Source organism: Portunus trituberculatus, chromosome 21 (assembly GCF_017591435.1).
Source record: "Portunus trituberculatus isolate SZX2019 chromosome 21, ASM1759143v1, whole genome shotgun sequence".
In the NCBI taxonomy this organism is placed as follows: domain Eukaryota; kingdom Metazoa; phylum Arthropoda; class Malacostraca; order Decapoda; family Portunidae; genus Portunus; species Portunus trituberculatus.
In genome coordinates this window covers 13,520,507-13,533,492 of record NC_059275.1, presented here as the reverse complement: position 1 = coordinate 13,533,492, position 12,986 = coordinate 13,520,507, and the positions used below count along the sequence as shown (strand labels likewise).

Here is a 12,986-nt window from a genome sequence, read left to right as displayed (position 1 = left end):
CCACAACAATCTATATTCAAACCACAACAATCTTTACTCGAATCTGGTACATTAGCAATAGATTAACCCCTTCAATACTGGGACATATTTTACCTCGAGATTTGAGTACGATCACATTGACATTAGATAGGGCTATGAAGGTCAGAAGATTAATGACCATAGTCTTTACTATTTTAATCCCCCATATAAGTTTCTGAAGCTGTATAAAATCATCAAATTGTAAGCAGAAGAAATATGGAAACGCGTTATGGTACTAAAGTGGTTAATGAAAGCATCCATGAAAATCACAGTAAGTTCCACGTGAGCTTGTTATATCATATCAATAAAGTCATGGAAATACTTGGAAACTAATAATTCCAACTACAGCCTGCTACTCTATCATTGAGACCATGTGAAAATATGAAAATTTGATTTTCCATTATCAAACTACCTATGAAGTGAAAACATCCTTGAAAATGAACAGTTCTCAGCACAACCTGTTATCTTATCAATGACATCATGAACCAAACTTGAAAATCTGATCCCCACAGAGAAACTGTCGATGAAAATCTTATTAACTTCCACTATTAAAGTATCAGTGAATTCGTGAAAACATAATTGAGGAATAATAATTACCTATTATCCAATCAATGAAATTATAAACAAAACTTGAAAATTTTTATCTTTCACAGATAGACTCTTAGTGAAATTATGAAAACACCCTTGAAAAACTGGTAATCTCCAGAGTCCGTCAAAAGTTTAAGTCAAGATGCTGCAACGTTAAGGAATAGAAATCATGATGCGCCAGTTTCTGTCTCCCATTTGTTCGAGAGCTTACTAATATTTAAAGTGTTTGGGATGGATAGCTTATAAAAAGACAATGGAATTGATCCTTTTACCTTACTAGTTTTCCGTTCTGTATGCTCCCACACAAAAGCAGCGGTCAAAATTAATAGTGTAACTTGATCACGACTGAAGCACTTTTGTTGGTTGGCTAGCAAACAAAAAAATGGTTTGTATGAAACTCGTCCTTAATACTGAGTTACTGATCAGCCGAATCTCTTTGTAAATCCGACAACAGGTTTAATTCTAGCAGACCGAAGGATTTGGGATTGAGAGGAAATATAATGTGAGTGAGTGTGGTCATTACCCTATCACAAGGCATGAATATAAAGGAACAGTAGATGTGTAAAATAGGAAAAAAAATGGAGAATGAAAGAAAAAAAGATACTTCTACTTCTCACTCCTCACTTCACTATTACCATTACCACAACCACCACCACCGCCATCCCAACGAGTGCTTTCAGAAAACAATTACAAGTTTAAGGCACTTTCTACACTCTCTTGCCTCTTTCAAATACCCGCACCTCTTCAGTACCTGCCTCCTAGAATATATACCTGTAAGTACCCAGTCCCTAGTTACCTGGCCGTGCCCACAGCCACTTAGGAGGGACTCAAGTGCCCTGACTATTGCCCTGAGAAGTGAGAGCAGACGAGGGAACGTTTGGCTATTTAGAAACCACATGTGAAGTTCCTCTCTCTTTACTCTCTTACTTCTCCTTTCTCACACTCCCAGCTTGCACAAACAGACGGTCAAACAGACACACACACACACACACACACACACACACACACACACACACACACACACACACACACACACACACACACTTACTGGAGCTGGCGCGGTGTAACAGAGACGCCCCACGACCTCGCCTCACGCACTCACCTGTGGAAGGAAAGGTGTGCAGGTGAGACAAGTGAGAAGAGGTGCAATGAAAAACAACAAAAATGAATGAATGGGTAAAGATATAAATGAATTAACAAATAAACAAGGAAATAAATTATAGATAAATATGTTCGTGTATTAAGAAGATTGATCATGAACTAAGGAAAAATTAATATAAAGAAAAAAAAGGTTCAAAAGAAGAGTACTCTTGATGTTTCTTAGAATAAAATGAACAAATAGACAAAATAAAATATATTAATAAAAAAAATACAAAAGATAAAAAATAACAGTAGACTATTCGAGAGGGATAACAAAAAACAAAAATAAATTATCAAAACCTTCAGAATACAAAAGAATAAAGAATAAAAAAAACAAAATACTTATAAATAAAGACGACGACGACGACAATAACAATAATAACAACAACAATAGCAACAACAATTGGCAACAACAACAGTAACGAAAAACAAAGACAACGAAGATAACAACAACCCATCAAACACACACATACACACACACACACACACACACACACACACACACACCAACAACAGCAACTACAACAACACCACCAACAACACAAGAAGCACCACAACACTCTCACATCACCTTCCAGCATCTCAGACTCACGTTAGGGAGAAGAACGTGACCTCGCCCCCCTTGCCCCCTCCCGTCACCTTCCCCCCACCCGTCCCTTGACCCAGTGACCTCCAGCGACGCCCCTGATGACAGTAATTACACGCTACGGAAGCAGGAGGAGGCCACGGCACCCCTACCCCTTAACGACCCCCTGTCTACCCCCTACCTATTTGCTATACTCCCCAAACTCTATCTACCCATTATTGCTAACGACCCCCTTACTATTACGACCTTTTGCGACCTTAGAGCCAAAATACGACTACTTGTAATATCATAATGACCTTAACGACCCATGTAACGACCGTAGCAACACAGCGTTAGGTTTGGTGAGTGTACAATGACCTTTAATGACTCACTGGTGGGTTTAATTATGTTGTAACTGGAAACGGCTCGTATTCTGGAACCCTTTGCTCTCTCACCATCACTCCAGTTGAAGATACTCGTGTTTTTAAAGAGTATTTCTGATTCTGATGATAGATTGGCAAGATTTCTAGTTTATTAAAAGGAGAAATTGTCTTCAAAACCCGGCAAGGTGTTTCTGTGGCCTTGGAAAATTCTCGTAGTAAGAAGGGAAGGCGTTTCTGAATACTGTGTTGTTGTTTGGAGTGGTTTGTGGAGTATTAGCTGTTTCTGGTTGTTGTAATTGTGAAGATGGATATAGTGGGAAAGGAAAGTTAAGTGAAGGATTGTAGTTCTCTCTCTCTCTCAGGTTGGAAAAGGGAAAATACACGAGAACAATTGAATAAAGACAGAAATAACACATACACACAGAACAAAACGTATGAATGTATGTACTATGTAAGTCTGTATGTATGTAAAAGTGAGAACAAGCACAATTATAGTCTTACAAGTATGAAAGCAGCGAGAACGATGACAAAAACAACAACAAAAAAACAACAAAAACAATACTTCCACTACCACCACCACCACTACCACTAATAATACTGCTACAAAAACCCAGCAACAATAGCAATAAAAGTAATGGAAAGTCGCACAGTCAGAGGCGGCAACCCACGCAAGGAGTAAAAACAAGTGACGAGTGAGAAGCGTGATGATGGCGGAGGAGAAACTCGCAAAGAAAATGTAGTAGGTGTTGCCGTGATGAGGCTGTGTTGCACTCCAATGCCCAGAGGTGTTGCGGGGATGTTGAGGGGTTTAGTGGTGTTCAGGGGTAGTAATGGTGGTGATGTGGTGTTGAGAGGGTGTAGTAGGGGTGTAGTTGGGTGGTGGTGGTGGTGGTGGTGGTGGTGGTGTTGATGATGATGATGATGATGGTGTTTGGTAATGATGATGATGATGATGGTGTTTGATGATGATAATGATGATAATGATGGTGGTGGTGGTGGTGGTGGGGTGATGGTGATGATGATGATGATGATGATGATGATGGTGGAGGGTGGTGGTGGTGGTGGTGGTGGTGGTGGTGGTGGGTTGCAGAAGGGCGTGACAGGAAGAGGGCAATGTTGCGAGGTGTTAAGGAATAGTTAGGAAATAAGAAATAAATAGAGGAAAAGCGAAAAATAGAAACGAAAAAAGAGTAAGCGTGAGAAACAGAGAAACAGTAAAAGATGAGATAATAAAGAGATGAAAGAAAAGAAGAGAAAAACAAATAAATGAGAAAAAAAAATAGTAAACAAGAAAATAACCAAAAGCAAAAAGAATGAAAATATAAGAAGAAGGAAAGAAGAGAAGACAAGAAAGGAGAGGAGAAAGAAATAATCAGAAGAAAAAGAAATAATATACACAGAAGAAAACAAGCAAAAGCGGAAGTAATAAAAGTAATGGATGAAGAGGAAGGAAAGAAGAGAAGACGAGAGAGAAGAGAGGAAGAGAGAGGAGAGGAGGAGTGGAAGCCAGAGCACTGAAGGGAAGTGGAGAGAAGTGGAGGGAAGTGAAGCAGCATATGGAGTGGAGGAGAGTGGAGGCATGAAAGTGGAGGAAGGGAGAGGGGAAGAGGAGGAGGGAAGGGAGAGGGGAAGATGAGGAGGGAAGAGGGAGAGGGGAAGAGTGGGAGAGGGAGAGGGAGAGAGGAGGGGGAAGGGAGGAGTGGTGTTCGCAGTAATGAAGCGGTTACGGCCACACACACACACACACACACACACACACACACACACACACACACACACACACACACACACACACACACACACACACACACACACACACACACTTTCTTCCTCCGGAGGAGGAGGAGGAGGAGGAGGACAGGACTGGAGGAGGAGGAGGAGGAGGAGGAGGAGGTGATGGTGGTGGTGGTGGTCAGCTCCTCGTCATCATATCATTAAACTTGCACTTTCTAAACCGGCGAGAGAGAGAGAGAGAGAGAGAGAGAGAGAGAGAGAGAGAGAGAGAGAGAGAGAGAGAGAGAGAGTATACGTTCCCTATCTTAATCTTTCTTTAATCACCCTTTATCAATCCACACAAAATCAAATAAAAACAAACATTTCTTTTTCTATTCCACTAAACTATTTTCCCTCCTCCCCCTCATCTTCTTTCTCCTCCTCCTCCTCCTCCTCCTCCTCCTCCTCCTCCTTTCTTCTCCTCCTTCATGTATCCTCTCGTTCACCAACTCCTCTTCCTCTTCCTTTTCTTCTCTTCCGTCTACTTCTCTTTCACCAGCTGCTCTATTCCTTCTACTTCTCTATATCCTCTTCTTCCTTCTACTATTCCTTAACTTTTCTTCTTCTTCTTCTTCTTCTTCTTCTTCTTCCCCTCCTCCTCCTCCTCCTCCTCCTCCACGTTTTCTCGTTCCCATATTGTGTTTTCATTCATAAATCTCATTAGTTCCCCCTTCTCTTCCATAGCTCTGCCTCTTTTCCTTCCCTCTCTACAAGACTCCTTTCCCTTCCTGTGCTCTCTCTCTCTCTCTCTCTCTCTCTCTCTCTCTCTCTCTCTCTCTCTCTCTCTCTCTCTCTCTCTCAGAAATACATCAGAATTCATCCATTTCTTCAGAATATACAAAGAATATACGCTGCATTTTTTGATGATAGTAAGCAATGCAACGTAACTTTAGAGGAGGAGGAGGAGGAGGAGGAGGAGGAGGAGGAGGAGGAGGAGGAGGAGGAGGAGGAGGAGGAGGAGAGGAGGAGGAGGAGGAGGAGGAAAGATGAGATGAAGAGGACTGGAGGAGGGAAAAGGATACAGATAGCAAGGAGATAATGAGGGAAGGAGGAAAGAAGGAAGAATAGACACAGACGAAGGAAGAGGTAAGAAAACACACAAAGGAAGGTAAATGAAGAACAACGTAGGGAGAAAATGGACATAGGGAGGTATACGCGAAGGAGGGAAGTGGGAGGGAGGAATACAGGAGCAAGGAAGACAGGGAGGACGGGACAGTGGCAGGGAGGACAGGAGAGGAGAGGAGGGCATATGCAGAAACGCCTTGCTCTCACCACGACAATTTTTTTAAGTCCCCAGAAACGACTAGCAAGGTTTTCAAGGCAGTTTCTCCTTATGATCAACTAGAAATCTTGTTAATTCATCCCCAGAACCGTAAAAATACCCTTAAGAACATGAGTACCTTCAACTAAAGCCTTTGAAAATAGTAGTGAGAGCAAAGCGTTTCTGAATACGAGCCAGTGGTAGGGAGGTGGCAGGGAGTTCAGGGAAAGGGCAGGGAGGACGAGGTGGCATTCTTGGCAGGGTGAACAATATGGCGGAGGTAAGCAGGGTTAGCCTTGACTTGTGAAGAGAGAAAGTGTGTGGTAGTTGGTGTAGTAGCTTCCGCCTAACCTCTCTCTCTCTCTCTCTCTCTCTCTCTCTCTCTCTCTCTCTCTCTCTCTCTCTCTCTCTCTCTCTCTCTCTCTCTCTCTCTCTCTCTCTCTCTCTCTCTCTCTCTCTCTCTCTCTCTCTCTCTCTCCATTCATGATTCGCTCTTTTTTTCTTTCTTCTATTCATATTTCCCTTAATCCTTTCATCCCTTTCACTTTTTTTTTTTGCCTTTCTCCCTCTTCCATTCTCTTTCTCATTCATGTATCTTCCTCCTTTCTTGAGCTTCTTGTTTTTTCCTTTCATTCTACATCAGTCTCTCTCTCTCTCTCTCTCTCTCTCTCTCTCTCTCTCTCTCTCTCTCTCTTCTATAATCCTTTCACCTTTATTACTTTCATACATTCTCTTTAATTTCTCTTCCATGTTCTACAAGTATATTTCCTCCTTTCATCCTTCTTGGTTAAACTCCTATCACACACTCTTCGTCTTATTCCCTTCTTTCAATTCTTCTCCACTTCCATTTTTCATTCCACTCACATACAAACCTTTCCACCCATTAACTATTCTTTATTGGCCTCACCTGCATTCCTCATACCTGTCTCTCATTCCTACCTGCCTCCTGTTTCTGTCCACCTCGCCATAGTTCATTGTTTCTTTCCTTTTCTTTCCTAATTCCTCAAAAAGTTAATTATTTTTACTCGTATATTTCCCTAAGCTCATTATTTTTTGTTTTCGTAAGAAGTATTTTTAGCGAATAATTGTTTTTATTTCTATATTTCAATTTTACTGTCTTTTTCCGTGCCATAAATTTACCATTAAGTTTACATTTTTGTTTACTTTTTTTTTCCAGCAGTATTCCATCCAAGTGTTTTCAAATTAGTTCTTTTGCGATTTTCTTTTTCCATCTTCCTTTACAACTTTTAGGCTCGTGTTCTCAAACCTTCTGTGCTTCATCTATTTCAAAAGGCTTACTACTTGAATTTACACGAGTTTTTAAGATGTTTTACGGTTCTAGAGGCAGAGTGACAATATTTCTACATTACTAACTTGAGAAACTCTCTTGAAAACTCCGCTAATCATCTCTGTGGCCTTGGAAAATAGTCGTGGTGAGACAGCAGAGCGTTTCTGAATACAGACCTTGTTCTTCACTCTCCATTGATTTTTCAGAAAGTTTCTATTCCTATTTACTTCTTTCTCAGCATCATCAAAAACTTTTCCGAACTAGTCTTTTCCGACCAATTTCACCTTTCCATTACTGCATATCACCGCTATTTTACTTTCCTCTCCCTTCATTCCTCAGAAAGTAAGAATTCCTACCAAGCAAATTTCCCACCAGCATCCCAAACTCATCCTGATCGGTAATGACTGCCAGCGCTTTTACTTTTCCGTCCCTCCACCTCACTTTTCCTTTCCCACTTTCCTTTTTCCTCGCTCTCCTTTCTCGCAGCATCGCAGAGAGTTGCAGAAGGTTTTAGCATTGCCAGCTCATTTCCTTGCAGCATCACTATCCCTTTCCAAATAAGTTTTTCTAATCATATAATTTCACTCTTGCATTACTGCCTCACTCTCTCCTCACTTTCATTTACCACAAACTGAATAGTCTTGAGTATTTTCTCCCACAAGAGACTTTCCAAACACTTTTCTTGTCTTTCCCCAGATCACTTTTATTTCAATGTTTTTCAGCTTCTTTAAATAAACTCAAAACACTATTACAGTATAAAAAGAAAATACCACAGCATTTCAAATAACTTTACCACTACCAATGTCATCGAACTTCTCAACTTGAACATCACTGACACTCCAAACACCATTACAAACGGCTTTCCCCACTATAACATCACATTTCCTTAAAACATCACCCAACAAAAAACCTTAGTCATCCACTAAACATCTTAAAACAAACGAAAACATCCTTAAACAGCTAAAAATCCATGAGAAAACACCACCAACACGTCTAACACACCATTACAATCAGTCATCCCAGTATAACATCACCAATTCCTCAACATTACCCAACAGAATAGCTTCCTCATCCTCCCACAACGTAACCCAGCCTCTGCCAGCCACGCCAAGCCACACCCCGCAGGCACGTTTTATCATCAAGCATTAAAAGGGAAGAGGTTGGATAGGTCGAGAAAGGCAAGAGGCGAGCGACGGGCGGAGGGCGGCGGGACACAAGGATAAACGGAGCGGCGGAGCGAAACGGGAAAGCCATATTTGGGGTTGTGATTGGCAAGCTTGACTGTCATGTGAGTTGCGGCAGGGAAAGGAACACGGGGACTGAGGGACGGAGCGCAAGAGAACACAAAGGAGGAATAGAGAGATTACAAGGGGAACTGAAGGAGCTGCTGGAGCCTTGAGGGAAACGCAAGGGAACACAAAGGAAGGTCAACTAGTAGAATTCTTTATATTTTTAAGTTGTTTATATGATGAATTGAAAGTGAGTTTAATGTAGTAAGGTGAAGTGAAGGTGACGTGGGAGGGAGGGAGGGAGGGAGGAGAGAGAGAGAGAGAGAGAGAGAGAGAGAGAGAGAGAGAGAGAGAGAGAGAGAGAGAGAGAGAGAGAGAGAGAGAGAGAGAGAGAGAGAGAGAGAGGTGGGTCAATGGAAGCTACATTGACCACTGGATTCTTTTTTTTTTTTCTTTTCAACTACCTGAGTACAATCTTAAACCCCTCTCGCTCTCCCTCTCCCTCTCCCTCTCTCTCCACAAAATAAAGAATCAAGAACCGCAGATGGCATCGAACGACCACTAAACACACACACACACACACACACACTGAGGCAAGGCGGTGTGCATAAAGGGAATGTGAGATCGAACAGCACAGAGGAACAGTAACTAAAGCACGCTTGGAATTCAGCACAAGAAGGAGAAGGAGCAGAAGGAGGATCAGCGTAAAACAAATGAGCATCGCATTGTCTTGTGGTGTCCAGGAGTCTTAAAAGTGAGGAGGATGCAAGGGGAGATAAAACTGGTGGAGAGGAGAGAGAAGAGAAAATGTAGGGAGGGAAAGAGAAGAAAAAGAAGAAAAAATATAGTTGGAATATACGGAAAGGTAAGACAAAAAAAAAAAAAAAAATGTAGATACGAGGAGATAAAGAAATGGTCAAACGTTGCAATTTATGTGATTGCTAAAAAATATAAAGAAAGGGTTGAAAGATAGGAAAAATAAGCGGAATGAATAAAAGAAATAAAACGAGAGAGAGAGAGAGAGAGAGAGAGAGAGAGAGAGAGAGAGAGAGAGAGAGAGAGGTCGTGTGGTGCTATGTTTACGCTGACACAGGATTGATATTCCAAACAGAGCAAGGTATTCTGGCAAGGAGAGAGAGAGAGAGAGAGAGAGAGAGAGAGAGAGAGAGAGAGAGAGAGAGAGAGAGAGAGAGAGGTCGCTCCTGCAGTACTTAACCCCTCTCTCTCTCTCTCTCTCTCTCTCTCCAGACGTGACCAGTTCATCGTCACGACTCGAATAAAACGGTCTTTTTTTTTTTTTGTTCTCGTCCCAAATTGAACTCGAGCAAAACATTTAGATCAGATCGCCTTTGCATTCCAATTCTGACCATCGTAACAGGAGGAGGAGGAGGAGGAGGAGGAGGAGGAGGAGGAGGAGGAGGAGGAGGAGGAGGAGGAGGAGGAGGAGGAGGAGGAGGAAGAGGAGGAGAGTTTTGTTAGTCTCCCTTGTTGAATATTTCCGTTTTCTATTTTTAAGGTTCTGAGAAAAGCCAGGGTTGTTTTATATAAATGCTCTCTCTCTCTCTCTCTCTCTCTCTCTCTCTCTCTCTCTCTCACCTTGTTGGGGGACGAGGGGAGAAAGCGTAGTAAGAAGTAATAATGCGTATACCCCCATCTCTCTCTCTCTCTCTCTCTCTCTCTCTCTCTCTCTCTCTCCTCCCTTCTTTGCTCTTCCATAATCTCCGTGAAACTCTCCCATGCTCTTAAGTTATTATACTCTCTCTCTCTCTCTCTCTCTCTCTCTCTCTCTCTCTCTCTCTGAATTCCCTAAAACTTCAATCCTAACACCATGTATTCCTTCCTTCCTTCCTCCTCCTCCTCCCCTCCTCAATGCCTCAGGATCTACAAGAACATCAGTTTCAAGGATGACTAGCATAAAATAAATTCCGATTACTCTCTCTCTCTCTCTCTCTCTCTCTCTCTCTCTCTCTCTCTCTCTCTCTCTCTCTCTCTCTCTCTCTCTCTCTCACTCTCTCTCCTCTCTCTCTCATGTTCCTGTGTCTATGTTCCTCTCTCTCTCTCTCTCTCTCTCTCTCTCTCTCTCTCTCTCTCTGCTTCGTGTCCTTCATCTTTACTCTTGGATACGTATTTACTTTTCATCCTTCTGTTTTTTTTTCTCCTTTTTTTCATCTATATTTTTTCCCACGCGAAATGTTTAGTCATGTGTTTATTTACTTTTTTTTCTTTCTTATATTTATTCATGTTTTTTTTTTGGTCTGTCATTCTTTTTCCACGAATCGTTTCCTTGCTTTTAGTTTTGTCATCTTTTTCTACCTGTGTATTTTCGTGTTTTTTTTTTCCTTCCTCTTTTTTTTTTTTTTTCCAGTCATTTGTGGAGATCATATCCTGTCCTGAGTTTTCTTTTTTTTTCTTTATCTTTTTCCTTCTTGAGTTGAAAATGTGTTTGTATTTTCTGTATTTACTTTGGTATATAATTCCTACGTCATCTTTTCTTCTTCTTAATCTGGCAATGCTATCTATTTATCCATTTTTTCTATTATTTACTTGGTTTGTATAGTACTAACTCATTTTTTCTTTCTTTTCCCATTTTTATTATTTAGATGCTGCACAACACTAGGACCTGAATCTCACCATCTTCACACATCACTTACACACACCTCCGTTTTCTTCCTAATTAAATGAAGCGTACGGTACATTTATTTTTCTTCATTTCTATTTTATTTTCTTTACTGATCTGTGTTCTCTCTCTTCTTCCACGGTCTGTACTTCTCCTTTCAGGCTCAACACACTAATTTTTTTCCCCTCTCCCTCTTTTTCCTCTCTTCTTTGTTTTAGTTTTGTGTTACCGAGAGTTTTGGGATCAGTGACCGAACCACGAGACGAGAGGAAGAGTACAACACCGCTGTCCTCCCTTAAAAATACAATGGAAAAAGAGGAAAACGGGAAGGAAAAAATGGATCATATTCCCAAAACACCGCAATGATGTTAATTTTTTTTACTTTCATATTCAAAGGAAGAAAAAGAGTCAAAATGGAAAAAGGATAAAAGAAATCGACAACATAACGAAAACAGAAAGAAAACGATTCTATTTTTCTTTTTAATTTTCACTGATAATAAAATGTCATATATGGAAACAGGAGAGAGAGAGAGAGAGAGAGAGAGAGAGAGAGAGAGAGAGAGAGAGAGAGAGAGAGAGAGAGAGAGAGAGAGACTTTACAGCTCTATAAAAAAAAAAAAAAAAAAAATATATGGGAAGACAAAGAAAATGGGTTACATTGTCAGTCACCGGAATGATGCGATTTTTAATGTGCTTCAATTTAACGGAGGACAGGAAGGCACTACGAGAAGCACCAGTAACCAAGCGCAGAGATAAAACTTAGTAACCCTTTAAATAACACGGAAGAAAATGGGAAGACAAAGAAAACGGAAAAAAACCCTGAATATTACTTCTCTCTCTCTCTTAATGTCACATATAAGCAGCACGAACCGAAGAGAGAGAGAGAGAGAGAGAGAGAGAGAGAGAGAGAGAGAGAGAGAGAGAGAGAGAGAGAGAGAGAGAGATAAAAGAGAGATTAAAGAGAAAGCCTTCATCTGCCTCGCTACAACAATAATAACAACTGTGCTTTAATAACTCTCATAATGGCCAACAGTTTCCTTCGGCGGGGAGAAAATTCACTTTCTTATTAATAGTCGCTTCAATCTCCTTCACCAACCACGAGAAGAGTAAAAGTCAACTATCACAACCACACACACACACACACACACACACACACACACACACACACACACACACACAATAAAAGAGAAATCCGGTGCTTTTCCATTTCTTTATTTCTTTTACTGCCAAAATCAATTACTTTCCTTTATTGCTTCGTTTATTTATTTATTTATTTATTTATTTATTATTATTGCCATTATTTTCTTTGTGACTTAGAGAGGAAGGTGTCCATAAGAGATTCATGTTGCCAAGATGTTGCTAAGGTGATGTTACAGAGGCTTTGGTTGGTTGTGATGATTGTGATGTTACCAAGATGATAATGATGAAGGTGATGATGATGATGATGATGATGGTGATGATAAGATGATGGTCGTGGTGGTGGTGGTGATGCTGATATAAGAGAGAGAGAGAGAGAGAGAGAGAGAGAGAGAGAGAGAGAGAGAGAGAGAGAGAGAGAGAGAGAGAGAGAGAGAGAGAAATATCCTTTTAACATCAATGACATTCGTGTTCTTCAAAGACAAACAGAAGAACGTAACGAACTATTTTCTTTACGTACACTAACCAACAACAAAAAAAGAGAGAGAGAGAGAGAGAGAGAGAGAGAGAGAGAGAGAGAGAGAGAGAGAGAGAGAGAGAGAGAGAGAGAGAGAGAGAGAAAAGAAAAAAAGGTCTTCATATACGAATAAAAAAAGAAAAAAGAAAAACCAAGAAAATTCCTCCCAAAACAAACTAAACATCCTCCCAAAATAAACACCTTCACATTTATCACGATAGCAAAAAGACAAGGACTTCGCCACTACCACATCACATCTACAAAAGAGAAAAGAGAAAACACTGATCACCAGAGGATGTCCCTGTCAGCGAAGCACATCCACGAGGCTTCACAGGATTCATGGTCGGCAGGGGAGGGCAGGGAAGGCGGCAGGAAGAAGGAAAGAGGGATGAGGAAGAGGTTTGAAAAAAAAAAAAAAAAAACAGAGAGAAGAGATAGAGTATAAAAGAATGTTGTGACTATGAGAAAGT

General features: G+C 40.9%; 1 protein-coding gene across 11 annotated transcripts in view; it reads right to left on the bottom strand.

Moving 5' to 3' along the window:
- The window catches only part of LOC123507127 (rho GTPase-activating protein 21-A-like), a 257,305-nt gene that overhangs the window by 44,138 nt on the left and 200,181 nt on the right, over positions 1-12,986 (bottom strand). For 7 of the 11 annotated variants that reach the window (XM_045259723.1, XM_045259726.1, XM_045259725.1 and 4 more), the window contains one exon: positions 1,655-1,708. The exons of the other annotated variants lie outside the window; for them this stretch is intronic. In XM_045259723.1, the coding sequence (XP_045115658.1) occupies positions 1,655-1,708 (54 nt within the window). The remainder of the gene's footprint in view (positions 1-1,654; positions 1,709-12,986) is intronic. 11 annotated transcript variants of the gene reach the window in all.